The sequence below is a fragment of the Tasmannia lanceolata genome, unplaced genomic scaffold (assembly GCF_043159265.1).
Source record: "Tasmannia lanceolata isolate RefF3 unplaced genomic scaffold, GAP_Taslan_0.1 ptg000006l, whole genome shotgun sequence".
In the NCBI taxonomy this organism is placed as follows: Eukaryota; Viridiplantae; Streptophyta; class Magnoliopsida; order Canellales; family Winteraceae; genus Tasmannia; species Tasmannia lanceolata.
In genome coordinates, this window is record NW_027518683.1 from 38249241 (window position 1) to 38271556 (window position 22316).

General features: G+C 37.4%; 1 protein-coding gene across 1 annotated transcript in view; it reads left to right on the top strand.

Annotated features, from left to right (window-relative positions):
* Positions 1-22316, top strand: part of LOC143880278 (uncharacterized) — a 39642-nt gene that overhangs the window by 4723 nt on the left and 12603 nt on the right. The window contains exons 2-6 of the mRNA XM_077383123.1: positions 2883-2959; positions 5485-5653; positions 10291-10379; positions 18264-18428; positions 18778-18855. Of these exons, the coding sequence (XP_077239238.1) occupies positions 2883-2959; positions 5485-5653; positions 10291-10379; positions 18264-18428; positions 18778-18855 (578 nt within the window). The remainder of the gene's footprint in view (positions 1-2882; positions 2960-5484; positions 5654-10290; positions 10380-18263; positions 18429-18777; positions 18856-22316) is intronic.

Here is a 22316-nt window from a genome sequence, read left to right on the forward strand (position 1 = left end):
TTTGCAAGATCTCTCTCTTAAAGGGGTGGTCAAAACCACTCTGAAACGAAGTCATTGACAGCCTACAAGACATACCACATTATGCGGCTTGCCGCTTGCCACAATAACTGCCTCAACACCACTCCACATGCGTAGTGTAGGTGGGGACCCAACCCACCTACATTGTCTTTGTCCGTCATCCTCTACCAACGAAGCTGGAGCATCCCTCTAGATAACTCAGCCTGCACCCAAAGCTCTCTTTGGTGCCTACGAGTTGCACCATAGTTCTGTGCTGTGTCTCGTGCGCATGTCAGGTTTTTGCATGACTTTAGCCACCACCAAAGTTCTGTCCCACAAGCTGCGAGGCCTAAGGGGATGGAGCAACCACTCGTGCCCCTGTGGGCCCTGACTAAGTGCCTCCAATGTCCTCTCAATCGTCAACTAGTCCATGCAATGCTCCCATCCTTGGGCCTAGCATGGCTCTCCGTGGCACTGCGACATACCCGTGTGCTTATCACGGGAAGTCAGCTGGTTTCCTCTTGATAGTATGGATGAAGGAAAGCTCCGTGTCAGTCATCCCGACTGTTGTTGCTTTCTTTGCTCCAGTTGGTCCTCGTCTAGCTTCAATTCAACACGTAAACAAGCTGAAAATAGCAAAATCCTGACTTAAACTCAGGCAATTCCAAAAACCCATCTAGATCCTTCTAAAAATTAAGTAAATTGATGGACCTTGCTCCATCTCCATCTCAATCTCCATCCCCCCTCCTCTTCTTCATGCAGACTGATACTTCACTATAAATCAAAACGGCTAGATCCTCCAATTCTTCTTGTGTGTAGGACGACATGTGGGCTTTCTGCTAACGTCATCGTTACCACAAGTTTATTAGTGATATACTCTATAAATATGTGTTACATAATTATCTATATGAATTGCATGTGATATGTGGTATATTATCAAACATGCATGACAACACATGTCACTAGGCGTTAGATGACTTGAAACCATTATGGATGGTTGTCTTGCTTATGTGATGGTTTCTAGGTATATTTGTGCTTATTCTAGCATTTCTTGAAGTTTCATCTTAAACTTATATCATTTGCTTATGTTTGTGATTTTACAATTTTTTCACCAAAATTTCCAACTGAAATTGAAACGTTTCCATTTCCGTTGCGATTGTAGGCGAAACCGAAATGGAAATTTAAAACCTTGGAAAAACCTGGAACCAAAATGGAAATTTAAAACCTTGCAAAAACCTGGAACCTGTTCAAAGACAAAAGTATAAGCTGTGAGACAAGTTACCTTCCTCTATTATTGGGCTTTGCATGCAGTCTAACCTTTTCTTTGTCATTTTGTGATTGACAACTTCTCGAGTATTTACTAGAAAATCATTTGTTCGACTTGAGTTGTCCTCCGTAGACCACTGCTCTTTTTTACAGTTTTATTTTTATTGGAAAAAGTGCAAGACTATCTGTCACTTCGTTTCCTTTAGAGCATCTCCAGTAAGCACTTTAGAAACTATTAGAATGTGATTGGCTTCAAGTAAAAGGATTAATGCTAGAAATCTATGCGTTAGTCAATCTACTTGGCCTAGGGTTCTTTGTTTTCCATTTACCGTATATTAGTCTTTATACACTGTAGAAACTATTAGAATGTGATTGGCTTCAAGTAAAAGGACTAATGCGAGAAATCTAGGCGCTAGCCAATCACCTTGGCCCAGGGTGCTTTGTTTTCCATTTACCTTATATTAGTCTTTAATCACTGTAGACACTATTAGAATGTGACTGGCTTCAAGTGAAAGGACTAATGCTATAAATCTTGGCTCTAGTCAATCACCTTGGCCTAGGGTGCTTTGTTTTCCATTTACCTTATATTAGTCTTTGCAGGACCTCGTCGGTCCTTGCCTTAGGTGTTCAACCCCTTTTGAATGTCTTTTGTACTATTAAAAAAAGAAAAGGAAATCCTGTCAATTGATTGAAATGTGTTTTACTTTCCATTTTCTTTGGTCTCCAGTGTCCTCTGCTTCCAAGAAATAGGCATCTAATCTTTTCTTTACTGCTTTTTTCTTTTTATTTGCCATGAAGGTCCTTGATTCTCAAAAGTTATTAGGGTAATGCCAATTGCAAAAGATTACAAAAAAACTAGCGATTCAGAGACAGCCATGCCATTGGTTACTCAAATGATTGAAGTTTCCCGGTCTCAAAATTAACACTAAAAAACCTTCAACTGTTGTAAAATTTTTCTATAATATTTTTTCTTCAAAGCCGCATAATTCGATGCTAAACTGATCAAAATACCCTAGAATGTTAAAATTAGCACTTCAAAAGCCGTCATTGTTGAAGTTAACATAATAGGTATCTTCGTTCAAAACCAACCCTGACCAAGTTTACGCAGCTGAAGCTAAGCCAAGCTGCAATTTTGATCTATTTTTTTCCTTTTCCATTTTAGAAGGGTTGGACCATCTTTTGTTCATCTGTAGCTCCTTCATTTTGATTATCTTAGTTGTAACTTACATCTCATAGGGTTCATTTTCTATTTCATAAGTTGATGAGTATGGGGCTTTCAAAGTCTAGGTGGGAGATACTTTTACATCTATTACATTATTGGTTGTCTTGTTCTTCGAAATATGGTATATACATTTATGATCGAGTGCTTGAAGTACTGCCTATATACGTTTGTGCAGTATTTACTTTTTCATCCACTGCATTCTAGTTTGACTTATTCCTTGAATTGTGTTATATACATTTATGATCAAGTGCTTGATGTGCTGCCTATACAAGTGCCTTAGTGGTGTTCTGTTTGTGATCATTGTAATGAATATCTAGCATAAATGTTTTAAAATTTTCACTTTGTGGATATTGTTTCATCGGATTGTGACATGTCACCTTTCTGTAACGACTTGCAGGGTTCTTTGTCACAATTTGGATTGCAGCAGTGATGTTCAAGTCAAATGATATTCTGCGAAAACAGACAGCTCTAAAGGTTCTATGCTTTATTTATCTGTTATTTTTCTTCCGGTTCTTTTCTTTGAGATAAATTGTTCCTAATCTGTTCACCCTTATGTTCTCTATTGTTCTGTTTATTGAGGCACATATTCAAGTAACAAAAAACCTGTTATGTTATGAAAGATGATTTATTTTCTGGTTTAGTTGATAACAGTAAATCAAAATTCTGTTTTGTAAGCACTTTTTTCACTCTTTCCAAAATCTTGCTAGGAAGTGGGACCTCATCATCATGTGTTGTAGCTCTAGCAATAAGAGGATGATGACATGCAACCCTCAGCCTCTTTTGATCAAGCTTAATTTTGACCAATTGTTTGTAAGGAACCCGGGGCAGGTTTTTCATGATAATTTTGGAAGGTGCTGCTGTCTTATTCTGTTTGATTGGTTTTTGCTGATTCCAATGAAGCAGAGGCAAGGGCTCTTTTAATAGGCATCCAGTTCTTCATTGAAGAGTTGGAAGGTACCTTGTGGGTGGAAGGGACTTTGTGTGATACTCTGGGTCTTTGTAGAGGAAGATACATACTTTTCTTTTTTCTAAAATTTCTCATAGTGCTAATGAGCTTGCGGACTCTCTTGCAAGAAGTGAGGTCCACCGATATGTTCTATACGTGGGGCAATCACTGCCCCAATCATAAATTTTCCGCCTTTTGTTCCCTCATAAAGTTTGTCATCACTCCGTGGCTTTTCAGGATGTTACGCGTTTGGCTAATTGTGAGGCCAGTCATCTCACCAGTTCAAGAGCAGATTTGATAAATCTGCAGCTTTTTTTCGTCTCCCTGATGCTGTATTGTCATTTTCTTTTCTTTTGTTTTGGCTTGTTTTTTGACGATCTCGATCCCCCGTATGTTACCCTTATTTAATAAATAAGTTGGATGGGAATTTAGGATGCCAGGTCAGAAATTAGTTGCCATGTAGATGTGAGGCACACACACAGAGACAGAACATGACCTTGGATAGGAGAGAATGGAAGAAAATGATCCGTGTAGACGAACCCAACTAATGTCTGGATTAGACTTAGTCAATTTGAGCAGGTTAGATCCTTTCACCTTCTTCAAGAAAATTTTATAAAGGATTCACTAGCTGACCCGAAACTAGTTTGGGACAAAGGCTTAGTTGAGTTGAGCTGAGTTGAGTTGAGTTAAACTCAACTCAAGTAAACCTAGTTGAGTTGAACTCAACTCAAGTAAACCTTTGTCCCAAACTAGTTTGGGGTCGGCTAGTTGAGTGTGTGTGTGTGTTTATATATATATATATATATATATATATATATATATATATCTACCCTTTCACCTTCTTCAAGAAAATTTTATAAAGGATTCACTAGCTGACCCGAAACTAGTTTGGGACAAAGGCTGAGTTGAGTTGAGTTGAGTTGAGTTAAACTCAACTCAAGTAAACCTAGTTGAGTTGAGTTGAACTCAACTCAAGTAAACCTTTGTCCCAAACTAGTTTGGGGTCGGCTAGTTGAGTGTGTGTGTGTGTGTGTGTGTGTGTGTGTGTGTGTGTGTGTGTGTGTGTGTATATATCGATTTTTGCTGTTAAAAAATGTCATCACTTGAAAAGAATTTTGTTGCCTTTTGTTTCCAATCATCTATGAAGTTTCTGACCTGTCATAAATTTAAATTTCTAGTCTGGGAATTGTGTGTGCGTCCTGGTTATAGGTTGTTATTAGTTTTTTATTTTTAATCGTTAGGAGCAGTTAAGGGGTTATATGCATCCGTGTGTTTGTATAGCTATTTGTATTCTGAGAAGTGTTATATAGATACGTATGTTGTATGCCATTCTAAGTATTGATTGTGGTAATATAGATACGTTTTTTTTTTCCTGTTTTGGTGGGCAATTGCTATTTTAAGTTGTAGAAAACCAACCTTTTACTTGTATTGTTTTTTGTTGAATGCCCGGTTCATTTTTATTTTCAACCTTGGAATATTTCTAGTCTTTGACTAGTGGCACTTTGTGGGTCACCCTTAAACAGCTAAAAATATGGAGTAGCTATAATACAATGCAATTCAATACCATGATTGTATTTAGTTTCTCATGAATAAGAGACCTAATTTCTTCTATTTGTGTCCGGTTTTTTATTGATTTTATATATCATGTAACTTAATCATCCTCTTGTAATTTTTCTTCTTTTTACCATTTAAAATATTTTGAAGAAACATCCTTTTCTAGTTTTTCACCAATTACTCAAAAGGGATATGGTGATCTAGCATTTTGATGATATGTGCTCCTTTTTTCATTTTTCTAGTAGATGCTGAAAGCTTGTTTTAATTGTGATGAACTACTGTTGATTTTTTTATATTTTAAGTTACTGTTATTTGATTTTTTATTTTTGCGAAGCTCATTCCCTTTTACTTGTCATTGAGATTTACATTGGGTTTACTTGGTTAAACTTTAGTTGTGCAATTTTTTTTGAATGGTATAGTAGTGCAATTTGATAGGTGAAGTAGGAGATGCTGTCTTCTCTGGTTCATCTGACATAATAACTGATTCTGTTCTCTGCAGGGAGAGAGAAAGATCTTTGTTCTTGTTGGGATCACACTAGTTTTTGTGCTTCATGTCGTTGGAGTTTACTGGTGGTACAGAAATGATGATCTTTTATACCCACTTATCATGCTTCCTCCAAAATCAATACCTCCTTTTTGGCATGCTATATTCATCATCATGGTGAACGGTATCAATCTGAACCTTATCCATTCTCTTATGGATGAAACTTTTGTTCCAAATCTAGTAACTATAATCTGTGGCGTAATAGTGATTTATAATCTGGATTCCAATGAATCTAAGCAAAGTTGTTTTTGAACATTCTTAAGTATGTTTGAAATGAAATTCTGAGGTCATTATTACCGAGGTGATAGCCAAATGTTATTGCTAGTTTCCTATGGGATCTAAGCACAGTTTTAAAACTCCCATGCAAGCATAGTTTTAAAACTCCCCCACGTCATCGTGGACTCTCTCGAGTCTACACCCTTTTACCTTGGCCGGATTTCATGTTTTGCCGCCGCGTTCCGTGTTTTGCCCCAAAGAGTTAATAAAAACTACTTTGACTCTCCCAAATTATGACCGTGTCAACTGAGTCCTCAGCCGCGTCAATCCAGTACTCGACCGCGTAGTGCCGAGTCAATTAGGATTTTCTTCGGCCGCGTTCCGTGCTGGCGCCGCGTCCGCATTTAAACATTGGATTTGAGAGAAGCAGGCTGACTTTGGAGTAGTTAATGTATGGGTATTGGTGAGTAGGGAGTTCATTCTGGTATTGAAGTTCTGAGGATGGCAAGATGGAGATCCACTCTCATTGGTTATATTAACGTTTGTTATAAGAAATGGTGCGGGGTGTTGGCTTGATAATAAACCTTTTGGGGCTTTTTGACTTTTCAGAAGGGCAGAAGAGTTCTGGAGACCTATCCAGAAGGAAGTTTTCGCAACTCACGAGTGAGCGAAGCAGCGAGGGTTGCCCGGAGCAGTGTTAGCGTCAAAAGTGGCCTCGGAGCGTAGTGTTAAAGTTGTAGTTGTTGAACGCGCAACTAGAGAGGATAGCTTTCTTTACTGAATGTAAAGTCTAATAAAAGGCTGCTTCCTTAATTCTGGTTCTTTGTAACTAACAATCAATCATATTTGATTTCGTCTTCAAGTGGGTTTGCTTGACGTTCTTCCTCTCATTTGACCATTTTCAAATCTTGAGAGGAATATTGTCGGCATCCTCGTCCGAGGAGGGTGTCTCAGCTTGTTTAACATTAGATCTAAGATCAGACACAAAAAAAGTTGGACACTGAAAACACATGTTCATTTCATTGAGAAATTTATATACATCAGTGATATTCGACACTCCACGATGGGCTCTATATCAAACTCAACAAAGGACTGAACATTTACTCACAATAAGAAAGACCAACAGACACCACATACTCAAACTTGAAGATGACATGATTAGACCTACCAACTTTGACAAGAGAGTTGGTATACAAACGAAAAAGAACACATTTCAAAGACAAGATACTTATGTGGAGGCAGCGGACTGGCGCTGAAAGTTTACGGGTAGCGTGCCTTCCTCCATGATGATGATGACTAGGGAGTTCGATCCCGGAGTAGGAATCTCGGAAGGGGCAGCCCCATAAGGTCCTATTGACTTGGCTCAAACTGTTCTTCAACATATGATAATGGCAAGGCCTTCTCTAGCATGATGCTTTTAGGGAATTCAAGCTCTGACATCTTTCCTTTTCCTTTCAATTCATTTCCCAGCCTCGGGGTAGTACGAGTAAAGGTGGTGGGACCTATGGAGGGTGGAATGGTTCCCACGGTGGGTGAAAGGGGTGCAATATGGTTAGGTGTATTGAGTTCTAGAAGAATGAGGGGGTCCCTGTCTATCAGGTCCTGGATTTTGTGTTTCAAGGCTAAGCAACGGCTGGTTATGTGTCCGGGACCTTGATGAAACTCACATAATTCATTTTCTTTGTAGTTCTTTGGATGGGATTTGGAGGAGGCCTGAGCACAAGCAGGGGCAGAACGCCATCTTTGACCAACTTCTTCATGATGATAGCGGGAGGATAAGGTAGCTGAGTGAATTCTCTCTTCGGTTTCTGCACGGGCTTTTCTTCTTCCACTACCACATTCTTGGCAGGTTGACGAGAGGTCCTGTCATGGATAACTTCCTTGGAAATTGTGGAAGGTTTCTTCTCGTTCTTTAGGTTTGCATACCACTTAAGAATCATACCTTAAGCTGAGGCCTCTTCTGTCGTAGTACCCGCGTCAGAGAATTGCTTAGGACTCGAGTGATATTGGGTAGATAGGTACTGCATCTGAACTTTCACTTCCCTTACTTTCTTGGTTAATATGGCCATTTGACCGAAAAGTTTCACTATCCATTTCTCCATTCTGACAAGTGTCGACTTTTCAGGATATTCATCTATTGATCAGGAGTTGGGCAAAACGGGTGGTGCAGCGGAGATGGAACGGATAAGGGAAACAGGATCAACGAATGGTTCATCCGTAGAGATGGCTCCTACCATAGGTGGAGATATCAACATATTTAGTAGCCACTTTTTTCCTTTCAAGTACCCACGACATAACACTCCTGGGAACCCTATCATACGCTTTCTCCAAATCAATGAAAACCATATGGAGGTCCTTTTTATTTTCTCTAAATCTCTCTACTAACTGCCTAATCAAGAAGATAGCTTCTATAGTCGATCTTCTGGTCATGAAGCCAAACTGATTCTCTGACACCTTAATTTCTTTTCTTAGTCTATGCTAAATTACCTTCTCCCAAAGCTTTATTTGTAGATGACATAGTATTAATTGATGAAACCAATGTAGGAGTTAATGCTAAGTTAGAGTTATGGAGAACTACTTTGGAATCCAAAGGTTTTAGACTGACCAGGACTAAGACAGAGTATAACTTTAGTAATGTAAGGAGGTGGGGTGACGATGTAGTGAATATGACTGGACAAGAGGTACCTAAGAGGGATATCTTTCGCTGTCTTGGTTCAATCCTACATAAGAAGGGAGAGATTGAAAAGGATGTTAACCACAGAATATGGAAGCATGCTTCAGGAGTTTTGTGCGATCGTAAAATACCTACCAAGTTGAAGTAAAAGTTTTATAAGACAGTTGTGAGGCCAACCATGCTGTACGGCTCAAAATGTTGGGCCACCAAGAAGCAGCATGTGCATAAGATGAGTGTAGCGGAGATGCGAATGCTTAGATGGATGTGGGCCACACAAGGTTAGATCGAATTAAAAATGAAGACATCTGTAAAAAGGTGGGGGTGGCACCAATTGAGGAGAAGATGAGAGAGCACCGCTTAAGATGGTTTGGGCATATCCAACGTAGGCCTTTAGATGCTCCAGTGAGAAGAAGTGACTCATGCCCAGTTGACAGAGTAAAAAGAGGTAGGGGCAGACTGAAAACAACTTGGGTAGAAACAGTGAGGAAAGACTTGAGGCCTGGGAACATAACAGAGAACATGACATTGGATAGGATGGAATGGAAGAAAATTATCCATGTAGATGAACCCAACTAGTGTTAGGATTAGACTTAGTCAATTTGAGCCGGGTAGATCCTTTCACCTTCTTCATGAAGAACTTTTAAAAGGATTCATTAGCCGACCCCAACTAGTTTGGGACAAAGGCTTAGTTGAGTTGAGTTGAGTTGGGTTAAATGCCTAAAAAATAGACGTGGTTAAAGAGAACTCGTTAAAAATGCCTAAAAAATAGGCATTGTTAAAAGAGAAGATTACATGAAAGTGGTTGGAAAGAATGCGTTAAAGGGGTTAAAATGCGTTAAAAATGTCTAAAAAATTGGCGTTTTGGAAACAAGAAAATTAGATGCCTTAAATGCCCATTAATAATCTTAGAAAATTAGAGTTTGCAAGAGATTTAGGGATGGATAAAGTTGAAATTACAGAGGGGGCAAAGAGTAAATGCGGGAATTTAACACCAGGTAAAAAAGCCCTTACATAGTTTTCAGGATCGGGGAATTTAACACTAGGTAAAAAAGCCCTTACAGAGTTTTCAGGATGGGGGGGGGAGGGGGGGGGGGGGTTGCGTCATTTGCCCCCTGGATCCGTCTTTTCTCTCAACCATGATCTTTCTCACCTCTCTTGGCCCTGCAAGCCTGCAACAAAACAAGGAAATAGAAGCCACCTCCAAAAATTCTTAAAGAAGACACAAATGGTAAAAAAATAACCCTAACCTGAAAAATGTGAATTGTATTTTCTTGGAAAAGAAAATAACTGCTCAAAGGTGGTTTTCTTCTCTCTATTTTTCACGGAAAATTTGATGCGAGAATTCAGAAATCCATGTTAATATAGTTAACCAATCCCTGCATTTCTCATATTCCAAGGAAAGTTTTTTCTAAGAAATAAGAATCCATACCATTCGAAAAAAGAAAAAAAGAAAAGAAAGAAATAAGAATCCATAGATCCAAACATGCCCTATGATGGTTTATCCTTTTTCTCTCTTTTTGGCTGTGTTTCTCTAAATCTGATTATTTTGTTTTGGGTTGGAGGGGTATCATGCTGAAATATTCATGCAAATTGTGATTAACATTTATTAGTCAGTATGTATTATTGGTTGTAATAGTTCCTTTCTGTCTTTGTAATTTGTAGAAGAAACACAATGGTACTATCAAGTTTCTTTTTTGCTCATATATTGTTTAAATATTTTTAGTTGATGTTTGGTTCCTTTACTCATTTCTTTAATAAAATAATTACTTTTGCTAAAGATTATGTTTTCTGTTTCAGATTTTATCTTTCTTTTAAACCTTTAAAGTTGCTATAAATCTTGGGAGACTTGCTTAATATTATTTTTCTTCCAGATACCATGGTGCGGCAGGCAGCAATGGTTTTCAAGTGTATACTACTCATGTATTATAAGAATAGTAGAGGCCACAATTATCGTAAGCAGGTAATATACCTCGTCATTCTGTTTGTTAACTTCTACTCGTCTTTTTACATGGTAGTATGGTATTTTTAGTTTGTATATTTATTTCAAAGATCTTTAGTGTTATTTTTGTTTTCAAATGTAATAGGAACTTATTGATTTTTCAATTATCTTGTTTTTGAAGTCACAATTCTCGTACTGAGCAGACCAGGCTAAAGCGGAAGAACTACTAGGAACCATCCTAATGTTCTTCTTGAAAGTTCTGGTTGAGTCACTTGACTGGTTTGCATGGTTTGGACATAAAATATACCTCACTGTATCCAAGTAATTACCAAATATTTGTTTGGGTTAATCGGGAGAAATGCGTTACCCATGCTTATTTTGGAGAATTAGTTGCTTATTTAAGATGGTAAATACCCTTTGGTAGGTGAAGCAACTTTCAATATCCGATCGTCCATATTGTACAAGCTTGCTTCTCCATAAAGAAATCTTAAAGCCCTTCTTGCCTGCAGTGCAGCGCAGGTGCTTTCAGTGACCCCCTTGTATATGTCAGGGAGGAAGACACATTGGTAGTGAAGATTAAAGACCTTGTTTTCAATTGGAGTATTGGTGAACATCAAAAAAATAATTTAGAGAAATTATTATAGGAGACTGGTGGCCAATTGGAAGCATTCATACCAAATTTATCAAGCTCAACTTTCTGGAAGCTTGGTTAGCAATATGGGTGTGGCTGGTATAGGAGGGAGGGGTGTGTGGAAATAGGTGGGGTGAATGTAGCCTTTTCGGCCCCATAGGAAGTGGAGAATAATAATATAAAAAAATGAATCCAAAATTCATGGTGTTTGTTACTGGGAAGGTAGGATTTTTGATAAAAATTTATCTAAAAATCTTGTGAAGATGGCTTCATAAATGCCATTGCATAGGCATTGAAGAGGACTTAGGTCCGAATGAGAAGTCATTGGCAAATTTCCAAAAAAAAAAGAAAAAAGAGCAGTCATTGATGAGTATCTTTGATTTGGATGAAGTCCTTCTAGCCATATTTTGCATGATTCAAGTGGCATCTGATTACTGTTTAGATTGGCTTTATGCATTGGGCAAGACCCACTTCTGTTGTATGTTTTTCTCTTTGAACACAAATGTGAAACAAAAGAAAATGATTAGTTTCCACCATTTAACATGGAACACGGGTTGCTAGAGCACAGGGTATTTGAATGGGTATGTGATGTGTTGCATCCCTCAAGATGTGACTGGGTACTTATTTTTTTGATGCTGCTGTTGTTTGCAATAATTTTTTTTTGAAAATTGACAGAAATTTTCATTGATACTGTGAAAGGTACATTGGAGACTAGAAGTCCCAACTAGTATTACAAAGCATCAATTAAGCATGGCTAGAAGGATACTTCTAAGCTATGAAGAAGAGCAAAAAAAGTGCTACACTATTTCTTTTACATTTTCCTTTACATTTTCTTTCCAAAACACTGAACTAACTCTACAAGTACTGAAACAAGCTCCATCAGAAGCCAGGTGTAAGTCCCCTGATAGGATTCCAGGTCTTTCCTATTCTTCATGGAGAATGATCGTAGCACTTGCATCTCCCTCTATCCTGAGCAAATTCCATCTTAATCCTCCCAAACAACCTATAACCAGGGTAAGGCCAGCTGCTTTACCAATTCCCAACTTAAGGACCCAGAACTATGAATAATCCAGCCCGAAACGGAACACAATCTAATACCGCTATGTTCCAGAGGAGCCGGCAGAAAGTGGAGTAGAAACCTAGCTTCTGAGAGCATTGAACTCCCTACTACCTCTTCCTGGGGTTTTGCCTTTCTTTAGCCCGGAATCCCTCTTCAATGTCTAAGAACATTTTCTTCGTTTCATCGATATTTTCCCGGAATCCTATTCCCAGATGGTCCCCCATTTTTGACATTTGTCAAATTCCTCAGAAAACATATTATCTTTTGCATCTGACGTGATTTCCTTATTCTCTTTAGAGATTTCTTCGCCAAAATGCAACGTCTTCTCTTCTTCCTCCGAGGCTTCCAACCCTCCTTCTACTGATAGCTCATCTCTCCTCTCCATGCAAGACTTAATTTTTCCACTGAGATCCACCTCCATTAAGTCTCTTGTCTTTTCGAATTCTTCGTCCTGTGGAGTTATTTCCTTCTCCTTTGCATTTTTTCGGCCCAACTAGCCTCCGGCCGATCCTTGCCTTCTTGCCGATTCTTTTCCTTAACTTGTTGCTGATTAGGCAGAGGAATGCAACCTTCTTTACCAGGGCTCTTTTCTGGCAGTTTTGAAGGTCTGTTCTTGGACGCCGTGGCTACCTGCTGAAGTTTTGAGATTCGAAGTTGCTTGAACTCCTTTGCAATCTCGCTTCTCGATGGGGATACATCATGAAAGCTCCCCTTTTTCCCCCCCTACCTCTTTGTTGATGCGCCCTCCCTTTATTATACTTATGCCCTCCTTCCTCCTCTTCTGTGAGCAGGGGATCACCCGATCTTTCATAACTTTTTATCATTTTTAGTATAGTTGAAGCAAAACGTTTCCTTTTTTGGTCCTTACTATTTGAGAGATTTCGTCCCCGCCATTTCTTTGGAAACCCGGACCCACTTTTCCTAACTTCTCTAGGAGGGTAATAGTTTTTGCTTTTATCGAGGCGGCTTAAAGAGGAGACTTTATCCGCACGGAAACTTTGCGATTTCCGATCGATTACATCTTTCTGGACAAGGTTTCTATTCTCAGAAGCTCTGGTGACTCGATTGCGGAAAGGTTTTTGACGCCAAATTTCAAGTTGTTCGATGATATTCGTAGCCTAAAGTCCTTACTCCCCTTATGATTAGGAGCAGCACCTTTATGAATTGCTTGGCTATGATTTAGACCACCTCGGTTTGGGTGACCCTTTGAGGGAACTACATATGTTAAGGCATTTAATATTGCCTGCTTGTCAAACTCTATCCTTGGCCTAAGGGATCCAACTAATGAAGTCTCAGCTACGGATTGGTTAGGTGGAAATTTGAATTTTGAATTCAACGGCTCCTTCTGTCCCTCCTGTCCTTGTCTCAATCTTTCTGTATTCCCCCACCCGACTATGTTTTCCGGTGCCGGAGGGCACAGGCCGGAGATGAGGCTTCCTCATTTTCCGCCTCAGGCATGCATCTCACTTGAACTAGGTAGGTTTTGTTATATACTTTTAACTTAATAATTGGTGGTGCTGCCTTCCAGTACTCAGTTAGGACTTTCACTGAGGCAAAGGTCACGCAATAATCATGATTCCATGACAACTGGACTTGAATCATTTGACCAAATAGCTTTCCCAAAGCTTCAACAGTTGATAAGGAGCATGCATGAGAGGAATGTCATAAAATCTTAAGCATACTGTTTTGGCTCCCGAGTGTACAGCTAGGTTCCCTGAATGCAGGGAAGATAAATTAGGACCCAGGGCATCCCCCCCTTTACGTAGAATCTGCAGTGCTTGTTGTTCCGAGTCAAATCTAAATAAAACCTCATGGGTATTAATGACAAGTGGTTTTGGTAGTAGTGGTAGGTTCGGTTCTTTAATAACCTACCGCCATACCTCTTCAAGACCTCATGAGCCGATTTTCATACACCCTATCAAGCATCTTTTAAGTTCCTTTTTACGTTCTTCCACTTCTTTGCCTAATATTTCAATTTCGGGGTAATTCGCCATAACTCCCATTTCAAAAGGAGCAGATACCTCGCTCTTATCCTGTCTTGATCTGATTCTTTCTTCCTTTTCCGGCTCCTTGACTCTATATTTTGCACACTTCTGGCATCTATTACGAGTGCTATAATTATGATAATTGCAGGGTCTGCAATTTCAATTATCTGAATGATTGAGGGTCGATAATAGACCCTGATTTTCAGTCCAACTTCTAGTCTGCCTTCTGCGATTCGGAAGAGTTTCTGATATCCTCTCACTTCTGTCCCCTGCCAATAAGTCAAGTTCATCTGGGCTTCTTGGCATAGACCGAGGAGATGGTAAGTTCCTACCATTTCCTAACAGCACTAGGTTTCTCCTACAACAATCTCTATCTATCTCCAACCACTGTAGAGCTTCAAAAACCATATAACCAGCTTCTATATTGTCTTGGTATAGATTTTTCAGACTTTCTATTCTATAACCACAGGTGCAGGTTCCATTTGCTATGTTCCTTCCAAGGTAAAAGATGTTTGGTGGGCTTACCGGACGCTTTCCGAAGTATTCACGTACTTCCGGTGGGCTTACCGGACGCTTTCCCGTACTCCCATCTCTTCAATTGCCTATCAACTTTTCATAGGTTAGAAGAATTAGAGCTTTGCAGGTCAACTGTTGAGCCAATCTTTCCCAATTTCCCGATTTACACCACCAGCTCCCCCATAAAGTTGATAGGCAATAATGCTAGAGGTTTTTTTTTTTTTTTTTTTTTTTCGGTAATTTGGTAAATATAATAGCAAGTATACATGCAGTGCATAGTTATCAATGTATGTAAAAACTTATGTATGTTTCTTATATTGCAAAAATAGATTGCTAATAATAATTTTGGCCACAAGATTTTGAGAGATTTAGGGGTATTTCAATTTCTTAAATGCCTCAATGCAAGTTTTTGGGATACTTTGGAGAATGGTGGCATTGTGATTCTCGAGCATTAAAAGTATTTTTATGGCAGTTGACTTTATTTTAAGGATCTAGCTCGCAAATGGCCTGCAATTTGGATTGATTGACCTGGCAAATGGCCTACAATTTGGATTGATTGACCAAGAGTGGGCCGTGGGTGGGAGGGCATGTGGCGGTTTTCTGGTAGTCCTTTAGATTGGAACTTGAAGATAAGTAATGCTCCAAGTCACATCTTGTGCTTTAGAGCAGAGCATGTACTCTAGTAAAAATAAATAAAAAATGTATACATGCTACATGGGTAGCTCCTAGTGTGTAATGGAGCATATTTGCCATTCAGTTTTGTGAATAAAATAAAAAATGTATACAACATGGGTAGCTCCTAGTGTGTAATGGAGCATATTTGCCATTCAGATTTGTGAATAATTTGAAATGTTGGAAATTTTTTTCGAAAAGATTGAGATAAATTTGAAAAGACCTACGTTTTTTTTTCCAAATTAAACACATTTATTTTTGGTATATATTGAGATAAATTCGAAAAGACCTGTTTTTCAAATTAAACACATGTATTTTTGTTATATATTGCTCTTTCAAAACTTCCTAAGTCAATCATTCACTCACTGAACTCGACTTGGTTCTACCTTGGTTGAGTTCTCACCGAAGTCAGATCTTTGCCCTATTGAGTCAGTCAAAAACTCCTTTGATTCGTCAGAGTTGGTGAAAAATTGGCAAATCCATCATTGAGTCACCCTAGTTGACTCCTTTTTACATTGATCGTGTTCTCATCCGATTTCGAGTTTTAACCATAGGTATGTATATACATATTGTTCATGATATTTTGTTCAAAAAAAAAAAATCTTATGGAAAGCCTGTGAATAAGCAAATTGTGTTACCTAACACAATTTGCTTTGGATCCAAAAAAAAAACGAAAAAGAAAAAAGAAACTGTACAACATGGAGCCAAAATTCAACTGATGTCATTTGTTGTATGTGGCAAATGAAGTTGGATCCAGTTGGCTAATGTGGGTCCAATTTGGCAATTGCATTACTTAATACAATTTCTCATGTATTGTCTAGTGAGCTAAAGTCTATAAATAAGACATGAATTTTTTGAACTTGGTGACTGTCCTAGAGGCTGGAGCGTGGTTACCAAACACCATTTGCTTTGGATAAAAAAAAAATGTACAACATGAAGCCAAAATTCAATACATGTCATTTTTTGTATATGGCAAATGAAGTTGGATCCAGTTCGCTAATGTAGGTCCAAGTTGGCAATTGAATTATTTAATCCAATTTCTCGTTTATTGTCTAGTGAGTTATTATATTTTATGTTATCCTTTATAGTTAGGTGAAAAAAGAACCTAAGAGTTTGCATAGGTAGCTTACCTATGCAAGCTGCTTGCTACTGGCAACCGTGAAAGTTTTCAGGCGACCGTAAAAGTTTTCCAGAAAGTGGCTAGTATTGGTTTGTTCCTCTCCAACTGACAAACCACCCCCAAAAGTTTCAAGTCGATCCGACAGCCAGATCGGGAGAACGAAGCTTTCAAAGTGAGTGGCAGTTTCTGTAAATTTAAAAGTTGAGTGGTAGTTCAAAAAATTTACAGAAACTGCCACTAACTAAAAGTTGAGTGGTAGTTCAAAAAATTTACAGAAACTGCCACTCACTTTGAAAGCTCCATTCTCCCGATCAGGCCGTCGGATCGACTTGAAACTTTAGGGTATTATTTTATATTCGAAGAGGAACAAAACAGTACCAGCCAATTGCTGGAAAACTTTTTCGGTTGTTGGTGGTAAGCAGTTTTCCGGGAGCTTACATAGGTAAGCTATCTATGCAAACTCTTACGTTCCCTCTTCCCTTATAGTGATATATATCATATTGTTATGTCTATTTTGATAATTATTCAAGTAAATTATAGGTCATCTGGCTTACGCATCCGGTATGTGCTTATATATTCTTGTGGCATGCCAAGGAATAGTCATGCAAACCTAGTAGTGGCCATGGTTTCAAATTTCGACCGAAATCCGAATTTTTGGACTGAAATTTCGGGTTTCAGTCAACCCCGAAACCGAAATTAGTGATAACTGAAACGTTACATTTTCGACCGAAATTTCGCCTATTTGGACGAAATTTCAGGAAATTCACCAAAAATCTTTTTTTATTAATTGTTTAATATTTAACTGAAATTTTGGTAATTTCGGCTGAAATTTCGTATGGAATAAAATAATAATTTATTGGTTTTGGTGGATTTCGACCGAAATTTCGAAATTTCGGCGAGGACCGAATCGCATTCCGAAAGCGAAATTTGAAACCATGGTAGTGACAAATGAAGTTGGATCCAGTTCGCTAATTTGGGTGCAAGTTGGCAATTGAATTACTTAATACAATTTCTCATTTATTGTCTAGTGAGTTATTAAATTTTATGTTATTTTTATACTGATAATCATGTAAGTAGATTAAAGGTCATCTCTGACCTATGCATCCAGTGTGTGCGTATATATTCTTGTGGCATGCCAAGGATTAGTCATGTATGCCAAAGCTTAGAGTTCAACTGCCATTGAATTTGAATCCTTAGCTTTGGATGAATAGCATAGCCACTTCACTTGGCGTAGGGTGGAAAACCTTAATAATGTTATGGTGCATTATAAGTTCCAGAAGAATGTTTGTCAAAAAGCACTTGGTTGGCAATACTTAACGAATAAGAGGTTTCTTTAAATGGTTAAGTGACAGTCTTGTGTTCATTTTGAAACTTCAACATCATTTGAATAGTGAATGGTATCAGCACTCACTTGTTTTGATGATAACACTCAACCCAACACTTTTCTGATTGGCTGTTGTAGCTTGTTGGGAATTATAACCACCCCCAACAGCTGATTAGAAAGTGTAAATAAGGGGAGGAGTGCTATTAAAAAATGAGGTTGGATATCATTTCCCCCTTCTAGAATGATTTTCTTCACATGCTTCTTCACTTCTCATTTAGGCCTCCACATCTGTTTTGAGACATTCTCATTTGCAAGGGTCTAGAATCTAGGATAATGATTTTAAGTTTTCATGTGCATTGATACATATATGAAGCAAATATCATGAGGCAGTCATATTGTATGCCTAGTGAATTGGTAATGTTTCCACAAGTCAAGAAATCGATATTCCTCATGTTTGCATTTTTATATGCATTTCATTGTTCTTTATAATAAATTACTAGAATTTTCTCTTTAATTCTTTAATATATTTTCATTTTGAAATATCCTTCAAGTATTAATTGGGCATTTTCTGACATGATTTTCCATTTGGTTTTCCAGGGCCAAATGTTAACCCTAGTCGAGTATCTCTTGCTTCTCTATCGCGCATTGCTACCGACACCAGTCTGGTATCGGTTCTTCCTGAACAAGGAATATGGGAGCCTCTTTTCATCTCTTACCACGGGGTTATACCTAACTTTTAAGCTGACTTCAGTTGTTGAGAAGGTGCAATTTGTTGTAGAGATTATCTTTTTATATTCTTCACTTAATATTGCATAGGGAAATGATAAATGCGCCCATTTTCATCTCTTGGGACACCCAGCTGCATTGTACGTGGCAATCAGGTCACTTCATTCCTTCAAATGTGAAGTACATCAGCACCTTTTCAGTCATAGATACACTGCAGTTGGGTGTCCCAAGTGATGAAAAGGGCGCATTTATCATTTCCCTATTGCATATCTTTATTACTTTCAAAACTTGTCTCTAAGTGCAAATTTTAGAACATACACGCTTGTACACGAAATTATGCATAGACCATTGAGATCGGTTCTTTTCTAAAATTTGTAACATGCAGGTCCAATCATTCTTTGCTGCATTGAAGGCACTATCACGTAAAGAGGTGCATTACGGGTCTTACGCGACAATTGAACAGGTATGTTTGCTTTTGTCAAAACATCAAGTAAGCTGCTAGAAATCCACTAGAAGGAGAAAACTTGCTAGAGAATTGAACAATCACAGAGACACAGATGCTCATAAAAAAAAAGAAAAAAAAAGAAAAAATAATAAATTTTATCAAAACATGATCAAAGTAGTAAAATAAAAACCAATAGGAGAAACATTTAATTGTTAATTAACCTCCTCAAAGTACATCAAAACGTACACACATAACCCTTGTATTATCCTAACTATTGATATATGATCAATTTCAGCCCTTACAATCAACCGTATAAATCCTAATTTCTATTTTGAGCGGTCCATATGTATTCATTTTGCTTTCTTGGAAAACCCAAAAAACCAACTTGTAAAAGTGTAAACCTTTAATCGTTCTTACTTGCTATATAGTCACTGAAGGACTAAGTGACTAATTTCAGCTCCAAAATACCAGTCTGAACTTGGTAAATGTAAATTAAAATGATTCCAACTACTTTAAAAAAACAAACATTCGTGATTTCGTTTCACATTCTCCATCGAAACCCTATTTAAGATTTGCCATAGAAATAAATAAAATTTCCGTTAATTATAATGACTTGGCTTCCAATTGTCTAGATGACTGGATCTCTGTAAAGCCTTCTACTGACCTTGGCATGATGTTTAGTTTTCATTGGGCTTACTTTTGAAACTTGATGGATTTTTTCTTCACTTGAAGCATCTTGTTAAATTATAAGGTTGTTCATAAACTTTGCTTGCATCAGTTCCTGTAGGTTGGAGAAAACGCACCCTTTAAGTTTGCAATATCAAGCACCAACATCTTATAGTGGCCAAATTTCACAGGTCCTTTTTTTTTTTTTTGAGAACTTCAAACCTTCAATTCATGTTCTTCCATCTTTCGCCCATAGTTTGTTAAAAGTAAAACTCAACTCAACTCAACTATGGCTTTGTCCCAAACTAGCTGGGGTCGGCAGTTTGCAAAAAGTAAGACGACAAAAAGATGTTGAGCTAACTGAACATATGTAAAACGCCTTCACATAAAAAAAAATAAAAAATAAAAAAATGGGAAAAAGAGGCTACAAAAATAACTATGTCAAACAAACGGGTATAAAATGTCAACATTTCAATAAAATACTATTAAAAATAATGTATGCATTCAAAAGTCTAAAATAATTGTCATAATTATGAATTTTAGACCCATCGCTTGCATGGCTGGAAGTTGTGCAAATGTTCTTGGGCATGACATTTTGATTGAAAAAAAGTAAGCCCTTGGATTTTTGAGAAAAAAAGAAAATTTGAGTTATATCTTTTACTATAATTTCTTTGGGATTAAAAGCTGAATTTTATGGAGATATTTGAAAATAGTGTTTATTTTTTACTTTACAAGAATAGAAAATTTGAGTTATATTTTTTTCCTAGATTTTCTGGGGGATTAAAAACTGTTTTTTTGTGGCTAGAGATACTTGAAAGTAGAATGTTTATTTTTTACTTTCTTCTACTTCAGATCTTTTAAAGGAGCCCATTCAAGTTTATATTTTTGAGTTTTACATGATCTTTAAATTAGAAACAGTATCTAGATTTTTCAAAGACTCCCAGTTACTGTTTTGTTCTTTATTTAAGCTGCAAATCCTTTATAATTATTGAAAATCATAGATAGATTAAGACCCAGCCCATTGTACCCAGAAACGGATGCAAATACGACAAGGGCACAAGACATGAGAACTATATCTAACTTAACGATGTAACTAGATATTTTCCGAAGTGTAGGCTGCGGATACTATATGGGTATGCCATGCCATGAGATAAGACACAAGGCATCAATAAATAAAATATCATAAAAATTTACTATATTTTTCAGCATATCACGTTTTATATTAATTTTGAGGACACAGAGCTGGGTGGGAGATGCGTGAAACATTTCCGTGGGACGAGCTATTGAAGTAGGAAGTAGAGTGCAAGGGAATGAGAATGATGGCTAAAAAGGAAAGATAAAAGGAATTTCATGGTCGCTAAGTCTCAAAAGACCATCATAGCTAGATCTCTTTCTTGAGAAGGAGAGAAAGTATAGAAAGAAACTAATTATAGATAACTAACTAAAAAAGAACAAAGAATAGGGAGATGTTGAAAGCTAAATGCTAATTTTTAGCTTGCCATTGATAAAAAATGAATCAAGCTGTGTTTTTTTACGTTTTTAGTTAAGGATTTTAAAATGCAAAAAATCCATAAAACGCCATGTTTTGCTAACCATAAGTTTGCCTCTCTATTAATGATCGTCAATCCTCTTCAAAATATTTAAACAATTACCTTGCCAACCTTTGAAGGCTTTGTCCATCGAGCATCACCTGAAGCTGTCAATCCTTAATTTTCCTTCTATTGTTTCATTTCTGCCCAATAGTAAAAAACAATATTCCTCTTCGCTTATTCTTTCCAACCATATAAACTATCTCTAATCATTCTTGACAGAAACTCCAATTGTTTGAATTTCTTTGATTGAATTCTGCTTGCTAAACCAAAATTCATGCATGCAATTACCCTTATGAAATATCCCTTCAAATCTCACATTCAATTTACAAGCAATTTTCATATTCAAAAATCTATTTTCGATAATCATCCATGAAATTGAGTTAGGTTTGATCTTTTATTGTTGTATATTCCATCTTCTATATTCTCTTCTATATTAGTACCGAAGATGGGTTTGATGATAGAAAAACAATATTCCTCTTCGCGTATTCTTTCCAACCATATAAACTATCTCTAATCATTCTTGACAGAAACTCCAATTGTTTGAATTTCTTTGATTGAATTCTGCTTGCTAAACCAAAATTCATGCATGCAATTACCCTTATGAAATATCCCTTCAAATCTCACATTCAATTTACAAGCAATTTTCATATTCAAAAATCTATTTTCGATAATCATCCGTGAAATTGAGTTAGGTTTGATCTTTTATTGTTGTATATTCCATCTTCTATATTCTCTTCTATATTAGTACCGAAGATGGGTTTGATGATAGGGATAAGAGTAAAACATACAGTAGAAATAGAAGGGTCAGAATAGTCAATCCCAAGCATTTGTTAGGGAGTTCAACTATGAAATGGGGCCCACATGGTCATTAGATCTTGAGTGTTAGTAATGGGGCCTACATCATGGACCATGATTTATTTGTTCTTGGTTTTTATTTTTATGAGTTTTAAGTGAGAATTTACTAGAACTTAGGATTTTTTTGTTTAAGCCAAGCGGGCCCACATACAAAGGTTTTAAGTTTTTTTAGAATTTCTATGTCTAGGATTTGTGAAGAAAGCAATGCGCGTGCGTGTGTGTAAGTCCTAGTTCCATTGAAAGACGAGACTTCTGTAACTTTTGTAAAATCATTTCTTATTCTCTTGGTTTAATTCCTGCACTTACCTATTTCACTGCATCCAATAGTTTTATCCATAGTTACCAGAAGCTTCCTAGTTGGGTGGC